Source organism: Rattus norvegicus, chromosome 7 (genome assembly GCF_021556685.1).
Source record: "Rattus norvegicus strain SHRSP/BbbUtx chromosome 7, alternate assembly SHRSP_T2T, whole genome shotgun sequence".
Taxonomy (NCBI): domain Eukaryota; kingdom Metazoa; phylum Chordata; class Mammalia; order Rodentia; family Muridae; genus Rattus; species Rattus norvegicus.
Window position 1 is genome coordinate 123,219,413 of NC_141540.1, and position 18,520 is coordinate 123,237,932.

An 18,520-nucleotide genomic window follows, 5' to 3' on the forward strand; every position below is an offset into this window, starting at 1 on the left:
TGAAGTCAGCGGAGCGCGGCGGTCGCGGCCCGGTCTCATTGGTCAGGAGCAGCGCAATGGGTGGGACAGCGACTTGTCGGTCTCCTAGCACTGAGGCCAGCTGCTCCAGTGTTCCGTGCCTTGCCGGAGTTGGGCGCTTCCGGCTGTAAGCCGAGGGGCTGCTCTCTTCTTACACCGCTAGCCTGGGTAGGTGAGGGCTGGGGAGCCGGACGGTACTGTAGGCTTCATGGGAGGGGAGTGCGGAGCCCTCCGCACTGTGTGCGGGTTTCGGGACTCGGACACCTCCTAGAAGGGCTCGCTAGCTCCTCCGAAGCCCCAAGGCGCGGAACGGACCGCTGCCCGGCCACTACCACTGGCTCTACAAGACGAGTTCGGAGTCGCTTGCCGAGCCTGAAAGAGTTCTGGGGACGCTCGGGACCGAAGTGAGATTTAGAGGCCGAAGAGTAGAGTAACAAACAGTAAAGAAAACCAGACCTGTCCCGCCACGGTCCGCTACTTTGCTTTCTCACGTTTGTCCTGCTTGAGTTATCTTATCCTAGGTTGTCTGGTAAATTTCTGTTTCCCAAGGTTTTGCTGTGGCCTGGTTCAGGTTCCCTTGGGTTCTGGAACGTGAGGCAGAAGGTCCTGGATGATCTTGGAGTCTTTCTGTAGACTTCTGCTGTCCCGTCTTCGTGGAGACAGGGGTTCTCTTAACTGTCTCTTTCTGAGCATCTCAAATTCTGGGTGGGGGAGTGGCCAGCGTTGATAGAAGGTGCCCTGTGCTTATTTAGAGACAAGAGACAGCGCATTGAGCTGAGAGAAAGACTTTTGGCTCAGTCTCGGAACAGCTGTAAGACTGAATAGTCAATTTTTTTTTTTTTTTTTTGTCTTTCAGTTTCCACATTAGTAAAACTGGGTATCATCTGAGTATGAGGCTTCCGTTGTCTGTCATTTTCCACTGCATCCTGTTCCTTGTGGAGTTTTAGGCAAGACCTAGATTAGTTTCAGACTTAAGGAAATTCTCCAGCTCAACCTCCCAAGTGGTGGGATTAAAGTCACGAGCTACTACTCCTGGACCCCACTTAATGTTTTACTTGACCAAATCCCTCTCACCCTTAAAAAAAAATCCAAAAACAACTGTGTGTGTGTGTTCATGCGTGTATACCTCAGTGTGTGCATGTGGAGGCCAGAGGTCCATACTGGGTATCTTTCTTAATTCTATTCCTATTTGTTGAGACAGGGCCTTTCACTGAAGCTGCAGCTTCTAGATTCAGGCAGGCTAGTTGCCTGGCAAGCCCCAGTGATAGTTGTGTCTCCAGCTCCTCAGCTCTGGGACCACAAGCACGCACTGTGCCCAGTTTATACATGGTGCTGGGGGTCAGACTCGGGTTCCAACTTTACCTACCAAATCATCCCCTCTGCCCTGCCTCGTCCTTTTATGCTTATATGTTTGTTGATTGTCTCTCACCCATTCAAGGGACAAAGTACAAGTTCAGGGAGTTCCTTACTCCTTGTTCTCAGCTCTATAAGAGCGTGGGACATTGATCAATAACGGTAGGCTGTTGTTGGAATAGGAACAGATGCTGCATGTGGTTCCCGAGTGAATGGATGCAGTCTCCAAGTCTTCCCTGCTTCCCTTCCCATCCTGTGTCCCTTCTTTCTCATGTCAGAGGAGGTTGGAGAAGGAGGGAAACCACACAAGTCTTACATACATTTTCACTGTCCCAGACTCCTTGACTGACAGATTTTTATTGCCCGGCCCCTTTCTCCAGATGTAGTACATTGTCCAGACCTGTAGCTCTGCATTAGGAAAGGGACCTCCTATGGCCTGTTTTATAGGAAGCTACACAAAGGAAGCTATAGCTCGGAGAACCAGGGCGCTAGCCCAGGAACAAGGCAGATGTAGTCAAGACTCCGACCTAGAGCTCTAGCCTCAATCCCTGTCCAGTGTTGTAAGCATTGCTAAAGTGTCTCTTCCTTCCCCTCTCCTGCAGTCCTGTAGGCCTGTACTGTGTGCCTGCTAGCCAGCAGCCCTGGCTAGATCTTCAGGGGCCTCCCAGAGCTGGATGCCTGGCATTCGGAGGCTGGGGAAGTGTGTTTTCACTAAACTCACTCCCTGTCTTTGAGTTGTTCCTCTAGGTCCAGAGTCTCAGATATGGACCTGCTTCAGTCCTTGGCAGTCTTCTTTGTCCTGCTGTTGCCTGGCACAGAAGTCACAGGCACCCTGAAGAGCACTCTGGACCCCAGCCTCAAAATTTGTATCTCTCTCGGACTTGGGTGGGGTGTGAGTTAGCTGTCTTAGAAGGGCTGGTGAAGGGGTTGGGGATTTAGCTCAGTGGTAGAGCGCTTGCCTAGGAAGCGCAAGGCCCTGGGTTCGGTCCCCAGCTCCGAAAAAAAAAAAAAAAAAAAAGAACCAGAAGGGCTGGTGAATGAGATCTCTCAGCATCCATAACTCCTTGGGGGATCCCAGGGGTGAGTGGACAAAGTTGGTAAGCGTAGGAGGGAGGAGGTAACGAGCTCCAGTCAGACTGAGCATGTCAGTTTTCTCCTGAGCCTGTTCTCCATCCCTCAGATCTGCAGAGGCTTAGGACTGTCCATGCGCAGTACCTGACTAAGTCCTCACACAGCCCCTCCAGAACTTTGGATTACCAGCTCATCTTGCCTGGTCCTTTGAGCCATGCCTTGGCAACCCAAAGATGAGACAGGACCGTCCCGGGTTTTAAGGGATCTATGGAGCCACCAAGTCTGTGTATCAGTTACTGTTTTGTTGCTGTGAAGAGAAAGAAACCATGACCAAGGCAGCTTATAAAAGGAAGCATTTGGTCAGGGGCTTGCTTATGGTTTCAGAGGGTTAGTGCTTGGTCATCCTGCTGGGATGGGAGCAGACAGGCAGCCTTGGTGCTGGAGCAGTAGTTGAGAGATTACATCCCAATCTCTAGGTGAGGGGCAGAGAGAGACTGGGCCTGGTATGGGTTTTGAACCCGCAAAGCCCTTCTCCAGTGTTATACCTCTAACTAGGCCTTACCTCCTAACCCTGTCCCTCCCTCCCTCACTGAACACTGTCCCCTTTAGAGAACCCCTACTCATCCTTCCATAACTCTTCTGAAGCCCCATCCTGCTGTGAGCTGCCCTGTTTTCTTGTGAACAGGGAACTAAACATTTAAATACGAGCCTGTGAGGGCTAGTCTCATTTAAATCACCACAGCATCCAAACAGATGACCTTGTTCCTGTGACCAGAGCCTCAGATGGATACAGGAGGTCTTGGGACAGCACTGTGCTATGGTCCTACTGAGCAAGGTCTTGAGAACTGAAATTTCCAGGAGAATGGTGGGGGCATGTGGCTGACGCTATAGTTTAAACACTGTTGGAGGTTCTGGAACAGTGAATGATTGTGTGAGAGATGACAGGAAACAGAAGGGCAGTTGCCTGGTTTGGAGTGTTGGACTTGGTCTCTCTTCTGTGTGCAGAGTCTTTGAGATCTAGAGAAATGGTTCATTACAGGTCCCATGTACTTCACAGGCAGTTTGTCCTTCCCAGGGCATCCCAGCTGTGGCCACCCACAGCTTTAGTGGCACAGGTTAGGAATGCGTGGGCCCTCTGAGTCAGGGCCATTGAACTGGGTTTTGCTCCTTAACTTACTGCTGCTCAGACAAGAAGATGTTTGAGGTGAAGCGTCGAGAGCAGCTGTTGGCGCTGAAGAATCTGGCTCAGCTGAACGACATCCACCAGCAGTACAAGATCCTCGATGTCATGCTTAAGGGACTCTTTAAGGTGTGTCAGGAAGCAGGGCAGCTCACAGCAGGACAGGGGTTCAGTGGGAGCATGGCGTAGGGTCCTCTGAAGGGGACGGTGCTCAGCGAGGACATGAAGCGTAGGTAGGAGAGTGGAGTGGGATTCGGGTAACTGGGGCTGGATCTAAGTTGTGAAGGGCTCCACAAAGCCACTCAGCCGAGACGGGGTTCCTTCAGGTGCTGGAGGACTCCCGGACAGTGCTCATTGCTGCCGATGTGCTTCCAGACGGGCCCCTCCCCCAGGACGAGAAGCTGAAGGATGGTATGGTCTCCCCAACCCTGCCCTTGACTCCCTACGCCCCTGGGATCCTCTAGCTGCTCCTTCTCTGTTCTTACCACTCTGTCCCCTGCAAATATCCTTGTGTGATACTTGAGTGATAGACCTGGGATAGATAAGGGCCCAGTGTGGTTCTCTAATCTTTTCTGGGCTTCAGAACCAGTCTCTGTCCTTAGCAGGTATTCCTTTACGCCGTCCCGGGCTTAGGACAGGGGAACCTGAGGAGAGTCGCTGCCCACTACCACAGGGGACAGGACAGAGCCTGTCAGTCACTCTTTGGGAGGCAAATGACCAGGACCTATTAAGTATCTGAGTCAGAGTGTAGTTACCAGCACTCTTTGCTACTTTAGTAACATCCCAAACTCCTTAAATCCCTTTTCAGACAGGGCGAGGAAAACAGGTAAGGTGAAGGGCTGTTTCATGTCTCCTAGCCCCACCCCCACCCCCGGCCTGTCCTATAAGAGCTCCTCCTTGGTGGTAGTGCCTCTTCACGCCTACTAATGGATCACAGTTTTGTTTTTTCTCACTGTGTAACCTTGGCTGCCCCAGAACTTGAAGTGTAGACCGGGGTGGCCTCATGCATCGAGATCTCCCTGCTTCTGCTTCCAAATCCTGGAATTGAAGGCCCGACCTAACCAATCACAGTTTAGCAATAATAGTTCTTAGGGTCACTGAGAGGAGGGAGCAGAGGGAGCAGCTTATGCGTGACTAGTGACGCCTTTCAGGTGCCATCCCTCATGTCAGATGGAGGAGAACACATTGTCTGCCTTGGCTCTTCTCTCAACCAAACTGAGTTTTTTTTAAATGATCTGTTTATTTATTTTATGTATGTGAGTACACTGTAGCTGTCTTCAGACACACAAGAAGAGGGCATCAGATCCCATTACAGATGGTTGTGAGCCACCATGTGGTTGTTGGGAATTGAACTCAGGACCACTGGAAGAGCAGTCAGAGCTCTTAACCGCTGAGCCACCTCTCCAGCCCCAAACTGATTCTTGAGTTCTCTGAGCATCAGGATTGTTCTGAAGTCCAGGGAACCATGGGCCACATGCCAACGTGACAGATCTTTGGCTTCTGCTTGCCTGGACCAGGAGGGACCCCTGACCTCCCTGGGCTTTTGGGTCTGCTCTGCTTCAGGAGTAGAGAAGGTGAAGATATGGCGACTCTTCATCCTTACCTAGGTCTACGGGACTTATCACTAGAGTGAAGTCTAACCCCAGTGCAGACTGACCAGTTGACCTCATTAGAGAAGGGAAAACTGATACAATTCAAATGCCGAATGGCTGTGGGTAAGCTAATGCATTGCTGTTACCTTCCTGGTTAGATATACTGGCATAAGATTATGGTGTTAGAGGGAGCAGGGTGAAAGAGCAGATATTGTAGTAAATATGTCCAGACAATTTCCAAATAACCAGGAGTTGGGGAATACCTATAATCCTAGCTGTTAGAAAAAAGATCATGAACCCGAGGCCAACCCGAGACACATACTGAGCTTTAGGCCACATAAAGATACTACTGCAAGTGCTTAACAGAAAAGTAAAGCTAGTTATGCTGCCATGCACCTGTAATCCCAACACTTGGGAGGTAGAGGCAGGGTCAGGAGTTCAAGGTAATCCTTGGTTTTATAATAGGTATCAGTCCCACTTAGGCTGCATGAGACTCTCTGTCAATCAAAAAGAAATACAATTAAATGGAAATACACACACACACACACACATACACACCTACACGTGTGTGTGCATGCTTGCACAAACACACACGCATACCAAGCTACCCTCGAACTCAGAAATCCACCAGCTGCTGGCTCCTGAATACTGGCATTAAAGGTGTGTGCCACCATTACCCGACCAGAAAGAATGTTTTAAACAAAAACACTATAACTCTGACCCTTTCACTAGCTGTCCTGACAGAGCTGACCTTGTACAGTTAATACTAAGGCACAGCTCTGGACACTTAGCTCCAAGCCTGGGTAGTCGGACTCTACAAAACAATGCCCATTTCTGATTCTCAAAGTAAATTAGTCTTTTTTCAAACATGGGAATACCTAGGGTTTTATGTAGCCCTGGCTGGCTCCATAACTCTGTAGATAAGGATGACCTCCAACTCCTGACCCCTGGCTTTGTACTGACCAAGGCAGTAGTGCCTGAGTTCAGAAGATGTCTTCTAAGCTCTCAAGTTTGAGGTTAAACACATACCTCAGGTGTGCAGGCTAAGTCTGGCACTCACTGGTTAGCTGCTATGCTCTGTTTGCTTCCTGTTGCTGTGGTGAAGCACTTGGACCAAAAGCAGCCTGGGAAGGAAAGGTCTCTGTGTTGTTTGTTTTGTCTTGTCTTTTGTTGTTGCTTAGTGAATACCGAGGGAGGCCAATGCAGCAGCCACACTGAGACTGTGGAGGAGTGCTGCTTGCTGGCTTCTCTGCATGTTTTGCTCAGCCTGCTCTCTTGTATAAGCCCAGGATGGCCCACCCCACCTGCTCTCTTGTGTAAGCCCAGGATGGCCCACTCCACAGTAGTCATTCCTCCCACATTAGTCATCCGTCAAGAAAATGGCTCTGTCCACAGACCAGCGTGTGGATGAGCTTCTCTGATTGAGGCTCCCTTCCCAGATGACTCCCGATATATCAAGTTGAAAAATAAAATTCCACCAACAAACAAGCCCCTAAGCAACGGCAGCCATCTCTTCCTGTAAAGCAGTCCCTAGTGCATCGCGCATATGCAGTGAGCAGTCTGTGATCGGTGGCTGCCGTGCCCTTGTCTGATTGGTGGGTGGAGGAGGTCTGAGGTGGACGAGAGGAGAACAAGCACCCTGACAGCTCACTGCATCCCTCTTGCCAGCTTTCTCCCATGTGGTGGAGAACACAGCCTTCTTTGGTGATGTGGTGCTGCGCTTCCCGAAGATTGTACACCACTACTTTGACCATAATTCCAACTGGAACCTGCTTATTCGCTGGGGCATCAGCTTCTGCAATCAGACAGGTGTCTTTGACCAGGGGCCCCACTCACCCGTCCTCAGCCTGGTAAGGACTAGTAAGAGGGCTGGGATCCCTGTCGGGTGGTGAGCTGGGAGCCTCAGCTCTGGATGTGGTTGACCCTGTCAGTTATCCTAGCTACTTAATGTGCTCTGTAAGTGTCAGGGCACTTTGTGTCATAGAGGCCTAATTCCAAAGGGTTCTGTGCTGACTTTCGGAGGTCCCTAGGGATTGTTTCCGGCCCACATTTGCCCAGGCTCTGAGGCTTAAGATCCTGTATAGTGGAATGGCTCTCTCGTAATCAGGGGCAGGAGGCAGAAGAGGATGACCAGCTTTTTCATCCACAGATGGCCCAGGAGCTGGGGATCACTGAGAAGGATTCTGACTTCCAGAACCCATTTACAATAGACCGGACCGAGGTGAGCTGCTGGGGCCTGTGACTGTCGGTGTCTGATGGGCATGGGAGGTGGTTCTGTGGGACTAAGGCCTAGGGTATGCTGTGTGGGCTTGGAACCAGACAACCCAATGTATCCGATGTACTCAATGTACTCAAGTAACTGATGGTTTGGGTAAGTCACAGTTCCTCTCTGAATGAGCACCACAGCTGGGGTCTGGTGGAGATTGGGGATCCCTCATATGTACCCCAGGTTGTAAGTGTCAGAGTGACCAGCTGAGGCCAGGTCATGTTCTTCCCTGCTCTGAGCGTCTGGTGCTGGTACACTTGGGGCTTCTGTTCTCACGCCTACATGTGCCTTTAATCTAGAGTTCTAAACTTGGCTCTGGGGGCTAACAGCTGCAGCTTGAGAAGACAGATGGTGACACAGGGGGAAGGGATCAGAGGGAGCAGGGCAGACCCAGGAGGACAGGAAGGAAAGGCTCCTCCTGTGGGTGAGACTGAGTCTGACAGGCTTGAGGGTCTACCTGCGTTGTCTGGATGCCAGGTTTCCAGTACAGCGGAAGCAGTAGCCAGACTGTTAGCCTTGTGGCCTTGGGTCCCCTTGTTCTTCAGGTCTTTACATGGAAGGGCCAGGCAGATGTGGGGCATGCAGTAGGCTTGCATTATACCTACAGACCACTGTGCTTAGGAAATTTGCCATCTTCATAGTGAATTAAACAGATCTGTGCTTTGCCAAGAAAAAGATAGATACCTTATCCTTCCAAGATTAGTCTCTGCAAACATAATCCTGAAAAAGTGGTCTGGATAAAGAGTTGCTAGAAATGAGATGTGGTTGTACTTACCTATAACCCCAGCAATCATGAGGCTGGACCAAGAGGCCACCTGTCTATGTAGTGAATTTGAGGCTAGCCTGGACTAAAACTGCCTTAAAACAAACCAAAAATAAAGTCAGTCAAACAAGAGGATTGACCAGATTGATCACTAGGTACTCAGTAAGCACATAGATTGCTGGGGCATTGCCTCCTGCCGGGCAGTCTGACCGAGGCAGTGACCGAGTCCATTCAGTTTGTCTCATGTCACTGAGGTACAGTCATATGCGTTGTTTTTGGTTTATTGATTTGAGTTTTGAGATAGTCTCACACTGTAACTGAGGTAGACCTTAAACTCTGCCTTAGCCTTCCTTCCAAGTGCTGGGTTCCAGCTGCCACACGCTCGTTCTGAGGATGAGGATGAGGCCAGCCTGCAGGACTGACTTCAGTTAGCATGTTCTTCAGGGTCCCCAACTCAAACAGATGTTGCTTAGATCTTGGGACTAAGATGTCTCATTCAAGCCATTAGAACATCGTCTAAAAATTAATGTGCACCCACCTAAGATTTAGATTTCATCTGCCAGTTTTACTAAATGTATTTGTTAATAGTTATAGGAAGCAAAAGCAGAGCAGCAGTCATTCAGCGTGGGCCAACGTCCCTGGGGCCTCTCTCTCCCGCTGTATGCTTTTAAGTTGTCAATACATTATTTGGCCAAGTCCTGGGGATATTTAAGTGCAGAATCTTAGCTTCTGTTGCCTTGTGTGGTATAATTCAAGGCTGCTCAGACATTAAGAATAAAAGATAGTTTATCTGCAAGAATAAAACAAGATTAGGCCATCCTTGCCCAGCACTCTGAGGACTAGCTACCTCTGATGGTGTGGAACACAGGACAGTAGTTCATTATACTCTATGTGAGTTTTCCCGTCACGTGGATGAGAATTGCATGCCCAGTGATGGTTAGTGGTACCTGCCACTGGATTCTTCTCTGAGTCTTCTAGAGTCTTAGGGCATCCCCAGGTGCTTGTGTTCTTGTTGAATTATTCATGTGTCCCCTCCTGATACCTATAATGTAACTGTTCTCTAGTTACTTCCCCTGTTCACCTAGACTTTGTTTCAGAAGGTTCAGATGAGAGCGGAACATGGAATTTTTACATGTTATAGAACTGATTGTGGTGACAGGCAGGCAGACAGACAGACAGACAGACAGACAGACATTTTTACATGGTTATAGAACTGATTGTGGTGACAGGCAGGCAGGCAGGCAGGCAGACAGACAGACAGACAGACAGACATTTTTACATGGTTATAGAACTGATTGTGGTGACAGGCAGGCAGGCAGGCAGACAGGCAGACAGACAGACAGACATTTTTACATGGTTATAGAACTGATTGTGGTGACAGGCAGGCAGGCAGGCAGGCAGACAGGCAGACAGACAGACAGACATTTTTACATGGTTATAGAACTGATTGTGGTGACAGGCAGGCAGGCAGGCAGGCAGACAGACAGACAGACAGACAGACATTTTTACATGGTTATAGAACTGATTGTGGTGACAGGCAGGCAGGCAGGCAGGGAGGCAGACAGACAGACACACACACACACACACACACACACACACACACACACACACACACACACACACACATGTAATCCCAGCCGTTTGGAAGGTTGAATAGGAATATCCATTGAGCCCTGGAATTTGACACCTGGGACAAAATCCAGGGGAACTAGCTTTCAGCATCCTCTCCCCGTGGTCATGGAAGATGTATTTAATTCCCTCAGCAACCAGTCGTGACGGGGGCTTCCTTCGTCAACTCTCTTTTCTGGGAGCCAGTTACATGAGTGCCCTGTATCTAACGAGTCCCCAAACTCCAAGCTGCTGGAAGGAGACTTACCACAGACCATATCGATGTCACAGACAGTGGAGGACAATGAGCCACGCGTCCTGATTAAGACTGTGGTTTGCAGCTGCCAGGCAAGACCCAACTTTAGACACAGGGCTTTTAAAAGACAGCACCCAGGCCTGCAATTCTTTCCCTGGGTTTCATTATTGTTTCCTTGTTTGTTTTGAGACAGGGTCTCATGTAGCCCAGGCTAGCCTCAACTCCTTATCCTCTTGCATTTACCTCTAAAGTTCCAAAACTACCACCATATCCCACCACCACGCACGGCTACCACTGCACTGCTAACTAATTTCTGTTCAACACCTTAGTTTTTATCCTAGTGGAACCACAGGATTATGGTGGGACTATGCCTAACTGTTCATATCTAGCAGAATCTCTGAGGTTCCTGTTGAGCCAGTGCAGCAAGGGTATAGTTTTCCCCATCAGTAGTGGTTCCTGCTTCCAAATGGTACACACCTCAAGGCTGCTTGCTGTAATCATAACTCTGAGAAGTATCCCTGGGCAAGACCTCGATCCAAGTGGGACCCAGTCAGTGCAGAGGCCCAGGGCCTTGCAGAGGTCATTCTCGCCACAAGGGGGCACCAAGAAGATGCTTAGTTTCTGTAAGTGGGTTTTTCTCACCCTGTGGTCACACATGCCTCTGTTCACAGAAGATTGAGTCAGAAGTGTAATGTTATCAGAATATGCTCTTAGATGTGGCCATCAAAGCAACACAATTTCCCTGGGCTTCCCACATAATATACAAATGGCTTCCAGCCTGCCCATTTTAAAAGGTTTATTTATTTATTTTATGTATATGAGCACACTGTAGCTGTCTTCAGACACAGTAGACTCCATTACAGATGGTTGTGAGCCACCATGTGGTTGCTGGGAATTGAACTCGGGACCTCTGGAAGAGCAGTCAGTGCTCTAACTGCTGAGCCACCTCTCCAGCCCACTGCCCACTGTTTTGTATTCAGCGTGGACCTCTCTACTTCAGCAGCACCCGAAGAGTCTCTCTCACTCTTTTATTATTGATTTATTGTTTGTTTGGTTGGTTGGTTTTTGGAGACAGGGTTTCTCTGTGCATCCCTGACTGTCCTGAAACCTGCTTTGTAGACCAGGTTGACCTTGAACTCAGATCTACCTGCCTCTGCCTCCCAAATGCTGGAACTAAAGGCCTGTGCCACCATCACCCTGCTGAAGATTCTTTTCTTCTTGAGATAAGAGTGATAGAATCTGGGGGGTGAGTGGATGTCTGGTTCGTTCTATTTAGTTGGGCATTCCACCAGCTTGACCTGAATAGTCATTTCCGTCTCTGGACCACTCGGGGACTTCCCCCTTCTCCCGCAGACATGGACTACTCACTCGGCAAGTAGGTTATGCCACAAGGTGGCACTCTTAGTTTGCTTTTACCTTGGTCACACATTTGTCAATTTTGTCCTAAGGATATATAAAAGGACATATTTCACACCTGAGATTTGAATTCTTTGTGTTTTATATATTCTAAAGAGCCCATTTGTTGATTTTTGTCAAAAATGTCCACTGACTGCTGTTGAGACCCACGCGGGATTCTGTGCTTGGGCTATAGTGGAACACAGCACCCAATACCAACATTCCATCTTCCTGAAACACTGTTGTAGGTGTCAGGTGTAAAGTAGGTGACCACGAAGGAGGAGCCCAAGAATAAATTAGTACAAAGTTGTAAAGAGGGCACTAGTGAGAGGGCAGATGCCACTGAGGAGGCGGCCATAGAAGAGGTAGGTCTCCAGGGCAGTGGTGGCAGAGTAAATGCAATGCCACAGACAGGGCTGGAAGGAGGATTCTGGGCTTAGGCCACAGCTTGAGCAAAGGCCTGCAGGAGTATGGCCAGGGGTCTCATCAGTCATAGAGACAAATAAACACAGATGCAGCTATGATAGTTTCTTGGCTGTAGAGACCAACAGGAGCTGAGGATTGTGAGACTTCTGCAAAGGGTAGTTGAAGAAACGTGAGGACCTGGGGTTGAGGCTGGAGTTGCCCCATGTCCTCTGTCTATCTCTGCTTGCCAGCATCCCAGTCTCTCACTTCTCGATCATGCTCTGCCAGTGTGACTTCTGACCCACCCTCTCCTGGTGACTGTTCCTTGTTCACTAGGGCAGCACCTGCTGTCTAGGACTCCTAGCTTGCCTCCCTCCTGAGGGTGTGTCTGACAAGGATTCCAAGAACCACACTGCTCCAAGAGTCACACTGCTTCCTCTTTCTGAAAGAATGTATTTGTTTTCCAGTTCATGCCTTGGCTGGCACCTGTCTGCCATTCCTGGAATCTCCTATCTCATTGCTTGTCAAGCTCCTGATTATCTCATGGTCCAGTCAGTGGCTTCCTGAGCCCTTTCATCTGATTTCTTGTCTGGGGCTTCCTGAGGGCAGGGCCTTCTCTAAGAATCTTCTTGTCTTACATTCCATGATTTAGCTTGGAGGAAACCCTTTGCTACCCCTAGGCTAAATCTAATTACTCTGCTCATCTCAGTTTATTCCTAGCACTGACCCTTTCCAGAAGGCTTTGAGGGAAGAAGAAAAACGCCGGAAGAAGGAGGAGAAGCGGAAAGAGATCCGGAAAGGCCCAAGAATTTCAAGATCCCAGTCTGAGTTGTAGCCCTGGACCAGCCTGGGGCCTGAAGGATCAGCAAGTGACCAGTGAAAAAAGGCTGCGATGTGGCCGTGGTGTGGCACCGTCAGGCACCTCGATGAGCACCAGCAACTTCCAGATGGGAGGGAGGCCTACATTTGCTGCATCCTCAGAAGCCAGGTTTGAGCCCTGGTCAAAAAGACAGAGCTTCCAGGATCTTACAGCACACTAGGGATGCCTTGAGAGGACACTGTTCCACAGACAGGATCATGCAGGGAAGCTGCTGGAGGAGGCTGGCTGAAGAAACTCCTGGCTTGGATCCCATTGGTGAGGGCAGGCTGCAGGCCAGATGCTGCTCTTCGTAAGGAAGCAGCAGAACCAGGCTCTGAGTTATAAGTGAAGGCGCTGTGCTTGCAGCCAGCCTATGTCACTGGGCTGCCTGCCTGTCAGGGGTCCAGCTCTTTGCAGAGCAATACTAAAAGCTAGCAAATCCACTGGCCTCCCCAAGGCTGGTGAGAGAACTATTAGGGCAGCAGACACTTCTGGAGATGTTGGGACCAGCATGGAGTACATTTCTACCTCATCAAGAGGGGAAGTCCTTGGGTTGGGGATTTAGCTCAGTGGTAGAGCGCTTGCCTAGGAAGCGCAAGGCCCTGGGTTTGGTCCCCAGCTCCAAAAAAAAGAACCAAAAAAAAAAAAAAAAAAAAAAGAGGGGAAGTCCCTGGCCTCTGCAGTGCAGAGAAGCAAGAGCTAGGTTTGGTCTCACTCACTCACTGCTGCCCTTCCTGACGGGACAGTTTGGAGAGGGGACTCAGGCGTACCCTGGGAGAGTGTTTATTTCAAGGAGACCTTAAAAGAACATGATCTCCATTCTCAGATAACTGGAGACAGTCACTGAGCTGGTTCAGGGACAATCCACTTGTTCTCTCTGCTGCTAAAGATACTGCGGCGAGAGGCTGTAGGGGACAGGTTGCAGGGGAAGGCTGTGCTTTGTGATGGGTCTACTGTAGCTGAGTTGATCAGACAGTGGACTTCCTAGCTCAGGGTCAAGCAGAGCCCTATGGCCACAGAGCAGGACGCTGTGGAAGGAGTTAGACCCTCAGAAGGCAGCCTGGTGTCTCTAAGTTTCAAAGCAGGTGGCTGTCTTGGCTCTATTGAAATTACAGCTCCACCTCTTTGATGTTGCCAAGCCAAAGTGTATGGCTTAAAGGAGCGGAGACACCCCAGCCCTACCTCCACCTCAAGTGCAGGTGTTGCTAACAGTGCTCAGTCAAGACCTGAGTCTTGGCCTGATTGGCCTGGCCTGCTATTTCTCTTCCCTGTGCTGTGCCTTCATTGGTAAAATAAATCTGATGGTGTCTGAATTCTCTGACAAGCTCTAAACCATGTCTTCCGAGTTTTTCCCTGACCTGACTAGCAAAGGGAAGCCAGGTATTGGGGAGGCTTCATGGAAGGTTCTAGAACAGACTGCTTCCCAACAGTCATCCAGGAAAAGTAGAGGGGTAAGAAGTAGTTGGGAGGAGTGCTGGAGTTTTCCTGTTAGCAGTGCTTTGTCTTGTCTGCTAGGCACAAGAGATACACAGCTGGCCCAGAAAATGTAGGCTGCATTCCCAAGGCCTGTCCCTTCCCAGCTGTGTGACCCAGCTGATTCCCGGGAGGTTTATATGAGATGACAACACTAGAGTTTGTGACTTGGCCCATGAAAAAGATGGGATCTACCCTGTCATCTGTTGAACCTGCCTTAGTGCTTATGGGACTAGGGGCTCTCCCTGTCCCCTCCGTCTTTGAGAGAGGCTGTAGTCACTCTTTTGCAAGGACAATGCCTTTCTAGAGAAATTCTTTAGAGACCTGTGTACAGGTCTCCCTTTCTCTCTCTCTTATTCTCTCTCTGAGACAGGGTTTTACTGTGTAGCGTTGGTTGTCCTGGAACTCACCATGTAGACCAGGCTGGCCTCGAACTCAAGAGATCTGCCTGCCTTTGCCTCCCGAGTTCTGGGATTAGTGGAGTGTGCTAGCATGCCCACTCAACCTGTCTTTCTTAGAAGAGGTGCGGGGGCTAAAAGGGTGGGTCAAGCAGGGTAGCCGTAGCTACAGCTGTGACTGTGGGGTAATTTCTTTGTGCTCTGCCATCAGCATTTGTCGACCTCCATTTTCTGAGACAGCCATCTGGCCATCATTGGGAATTTTGATGTTTTGATTGTGAGTTAATTAACCTTTAACAACTGAGCCCTAGAATTTTTATAATTTGAGGCAGAGCCAGAGAACTATAAAAGTGATGAGAGGACAGAGAAAAGGCCAGTAGTTAAGAGCACTTGTTCCTGCAGAGGACCTGGGTTCTGATCTGTTCCCATATGGTAGCTCACAACCATCCCTAACTCCAGTTCTGGGGGATCTGATGCCCTTTTCTGACCTTGGGCACTGGGCACATATATGGTACACATACTTGTATCTATGAAGGAAAACCATTCATACAAATAAAGTATATTTTTAATAGCTGAGCCTTCTCTCCAGTCCAAGAATAAATTTTTTTTTTTTTTCCGGAGCTGAGGACGGAACCCAGGGCCTTGAGCTTGCTAAGCAAGCGCTCTACCACTAAGCTAAATCCCCAACCCCAAAAATAATTTTTTTTTTAATTTAAAAAAGTGTTGAAGGAAGCAGCCCCATGTGATAGGAAGGCCAACTTGGGACCAACCTAGGCTGTGCCTTTGTAACTAATGTCATCGGGATCAGGCCCTTCTTGAGTTCTCTACCCCAGAATGCTCAGATGTCTGACAGAATACGTACTTATGAAAAGGCCCTGCAGGCAGACGATGTCTGGAATTTAACGGACTTTGGTGGCAATTTGCCTTCTCCAATTTTTTTTTTTTTTTTTTTTTTTTGGAGCTGGGGACCGAACCCAGGGCCTTGCGCTTCCTAGGCAAGCGCTCTACCACTGAGCTAAATCCCCAACCCCAATTTTTTTTTTTTTAATCTCACTGATTTGCTCAGTGCCCATTGTTGTGTCCAGGGCCTGAGAGAAGGACCCAGTCTCCCTTTCCCTCTCCTTGTGTTCAGCCCATCTGGTATTTTTTTCTTGGGCTTTTCCCTCTCTGATCTCAGTGCTTAACTTGATGGATTCTGTTCTCTCTTCCTCAAAAGTGGCCAAGGATTTCCATCTGCAACCTTCAAAGAAATAAGCAGCTCTCTTGCTTGCCTCTTCTGTCCTTGAGTTTGTTCCCAGTGTTGGTTGCTGTGGTCACTTGTTCTGGGAACTCCACCTTTGAGCCTTACGGAGACACAGAATAGGCCAGCACTCAGGATGCAGGCCGAACTCCGTGTTTTGAAGCTGCCCTGGTCTACATAGCAAGCTCTAGGCCAGCCCCAGCTACACATGGAGACAACTCTTTCAAAAATGGTGGTGTGTGAGCAGCTTGCTTTAGAAGACAAAAACATAAACAGCTGATGGAAGGCACTTGCTTCGCTAGCTTACCCAGCAGGAAGGATTCAATCGTGTAATGGTGTATGTTTATGGTCGTGGCAGTGACCTAGGTAGGAGTGTATAAGTTTCCCAGTCGCCTGGACAGTGACCATTGCTAAAGGTGCTCATGATGGCATCTGTGATGGTGTACTCTAGGATATTCCAGTCTTCTAAGCTTCCAAGTCCAGTCTGTGGCACTCTGGAGACTCTGGGAGCCCCTTAATGATCTCTTAAGGCAGGGAATCTCAACAGTGGCACTGAGGACATTTTGGACCACTTAGCTGTTGTGTCAGAAGGCCTCTCCTGAGTGTTGTAGGATATTTAATAAATATCCCTGGTCTCCACCTATTAGATGCCAATAGTAGTCCCCCAGTTAGGACAACTAAAAATGTCCTCAACCATTGATTGCTAGATGTGTCTCTTGGGCTGGCAGTTCTTCTTCCCTCCCTCAGTCTTCCATTTTCCTCTGCCTTTTTGGTCATTCTCCAGAGAGATGCCTAGAGCCTCTGGGGATGAACCTTCTGGGTTACCCTTGTTATGAGCTCTGTCCCTCTTTTAGACTTTTTTCCTCACTTCTTTAAATGAATAGGTATTTTGACCTAGCTTCCCTTTTCTGGGCTTTTCTTGGACAATCAAACCCTCTGAACTTAAGTGTTGGTGGCATCTGCCCTGCTACCAACCAACAGCCATCATTAGTATGTTTTGGGTTGTTTCTTGTCCCCTATCAGAGATAGCTGCTTTCTCGTGTCTCCCCCAATAAATCTCTCATGTGAGGCTTGTTGTGCAGTGTGACTTGGTGGTATTCCTAGGCTCCTAACTACCAGGATGTCTTTCCCTTTCAGAGCAGCAACAGTGTAACTGGAGAAACCTTCACTCTGAGCTTAAACCCAGAAGTTAAGAGCTGTTTGCTTGCCACAGACATCAAATAAATGTGAAAGTTATAACTGTGGTCCTATGCTGTTTTGAAGATGACAAAACAGGCTTATCAACAAACAGTTGCTTAGCCAGCCCAGGAGCACAAGGTAGATTATTGAATCCGCAAGTTTCCCCACAGAGCCTGTGCTTTCTTTAGGTCTGACCCCTAAAACAACTGCCTCACGCACAGGAAGGTCTTCCTATTTTGTCATGAAAACCTTTTTTCCTGTCAATACACACTTAAGTCCTTTTTAAAATGCCCATTCCATCATTTTTTTTAATGATGCCCTGATATTCCACAGTTTGGAGGTAATTTGTGTACCTGATGCCTTACTGTGCTGCTGTTTTCCCGTTACAGAGAACTTTGTGATGAATACATGTACTTAACTTTACTAGCATTTCTTTGGACGCTAATCCTTGTTTCCTCGGATACATTCTGGGAAGTGTGCACCTTTGTGTCCAGTGTGACCGACACCTGTAAGATGTAGTGAGGTGACTGCAGGAGTGGGGTCTCACCTCAAGAGCCCATTGGTGGGCTTTGGCAAATGACCTCGTCTGAAGGCCTGGAGGTTTATGAGGTTTTCCAAGATTGAGGGCCAGTTGTAAAATGTTCACAACACTCAGGCGATTCAAGAACGTGTTAAGTCTCGGATGGGACAAGTGTGACTTAAGGTCTGGATAGTCTATCCCTGAATGTTGGGGTACCAAGATTCTACCCAGGGCTAGGGGGAGGGAAAGAGACAACTGGGGAGATGACGTAATGTGCTCGCAGAGTAAAGGGGGCGGTAGTAGGAGGTAGCGCTGGACAGCATTGTGTTTAACCCTTCTACTTCCGGACTCTTGGCAAAGTTGCTCCTGGAACTGATCCAACGGAAAAGTAGCGTCTCCTTTAAACCAGAGGAAGGCTGGGACGAGGACCGGGAGGCTACTCTCCGCTGGCGCTTGGAAGCCGTGAGGGGCGGAGTCTCGCTATGCAAATCTGAGCTGCTGATCGATGACGCGCCATCACCCCATGAGCCGCTTCGCGCTCCGATTGGCTAATGCAGGCCTGGTCCCATTGACAACAAACATGGGGGCGCGGAGGCTCGGGGCGGGGCTGCAGTGGGCGCGGCCCGGGGCGGGGGAATTCTGCCCCGCCCCTTCCGTGGAGTCGGGGCGCAGCTCAAACATGGCGGCGGTTGGCACCGGGCGGTGAGGCGGTACCAGGTGGGGGCTGTCGGGTGTCATGGGCGGTGGCGGCGGTACCGCCTCCGCGTCTCCCTGAGCTGGACCTCACGGGGGACTCTGCGCCGAACTGGGCGATGGATGAGAACAGCGAGCTGGGCGGTCTGGAGACCATGGAGACCCTCACGGAGCTGGGCGATGAGCTGACTCTCGGGGACATCGACGGTGAGTGGCGGCTGGGTGGGAGTGTGGGGGGCGCGCGGGGAGGA

At 49.5% G+C, this 18,520-nt stretch overlaps 2 protein-coding genes across 6 annotated transcripts in view; both read left to right on the plus strand.

Annotated features, from left to right (window-relative positions):
• The first annotated feature begins 115 nt into the window (after positions 1-115).
• Ccdc134 (coiled-coil domain containing 134) lies at positions 116-14,098 on the plus strand. 4 transcript variants are annotated; one of them, XM_087558754.1, is made up of 7 exons: positions 116-422; positions 2,119-2,237; positions 3,630-3,751; positions 3,949-4,033; positions 6,883-7,064; positions 7,364-7,435; positions 12,617-14,098. In XM_087558754.1, exons 2-7 carry the CDS (start codon positions 2,135-2,137, stop codon positions 12,740-12,742), a joined length of 690 nt encoding a protein of 229 aa, XP_087414880.1. In that variant the 5' UTR covers positions 116-422; positions 2,119-2,134; the 3' UTR covers positions 12,743-14,098.
• Positions 14,099-18,231: 4,133 nt separating this feature from the next.
• Positions 18,232-18,520, plus strand: part of Srebf2 (sterol regulatory element binding transcription factor 2) — a 57,482-nt gene continuing 57,193 nt past the window's right edge. The window contains exon 1 of one of the 2 annotated variants that reach the window (XM_087556575.1): positions 18,232-18,476. In XM_087556575.1, coding sequence (XP_087412701.1) covers positions 18,389-18,476 — 88 coding nt within the window. In that variant the 5' untranslated portion in view covers positions 18,232-18,388. 2 annotated transcript variants of the gene reach the window in all.

Bases quoted from the DNA above. Each gene is read 5' to 3' on its own strand.
- Ccdc134 (XM_087558754.1), top strand. From the start codon at position 2,135: ATGGACCTGCTTCAGTCCTTGGCAGTCTTCTTTGTCCTGCTGTTGCCT. The intron at 3,752-3,948 runs GTGTGTCAGGAA...GGGTTCCTTCAG, and splicing joins TGCTTAAGGGACTCTTTAAG to GTGCTGGAGGACTCCCGGAC. The intron at 4,034-6,882 runs GTATGGTCTCCC...CCCTCTTGCCAG, and splicing joins GGACGAGAAGCTGAAGGATG to CTTTCTCCCATGTGGTGGAG.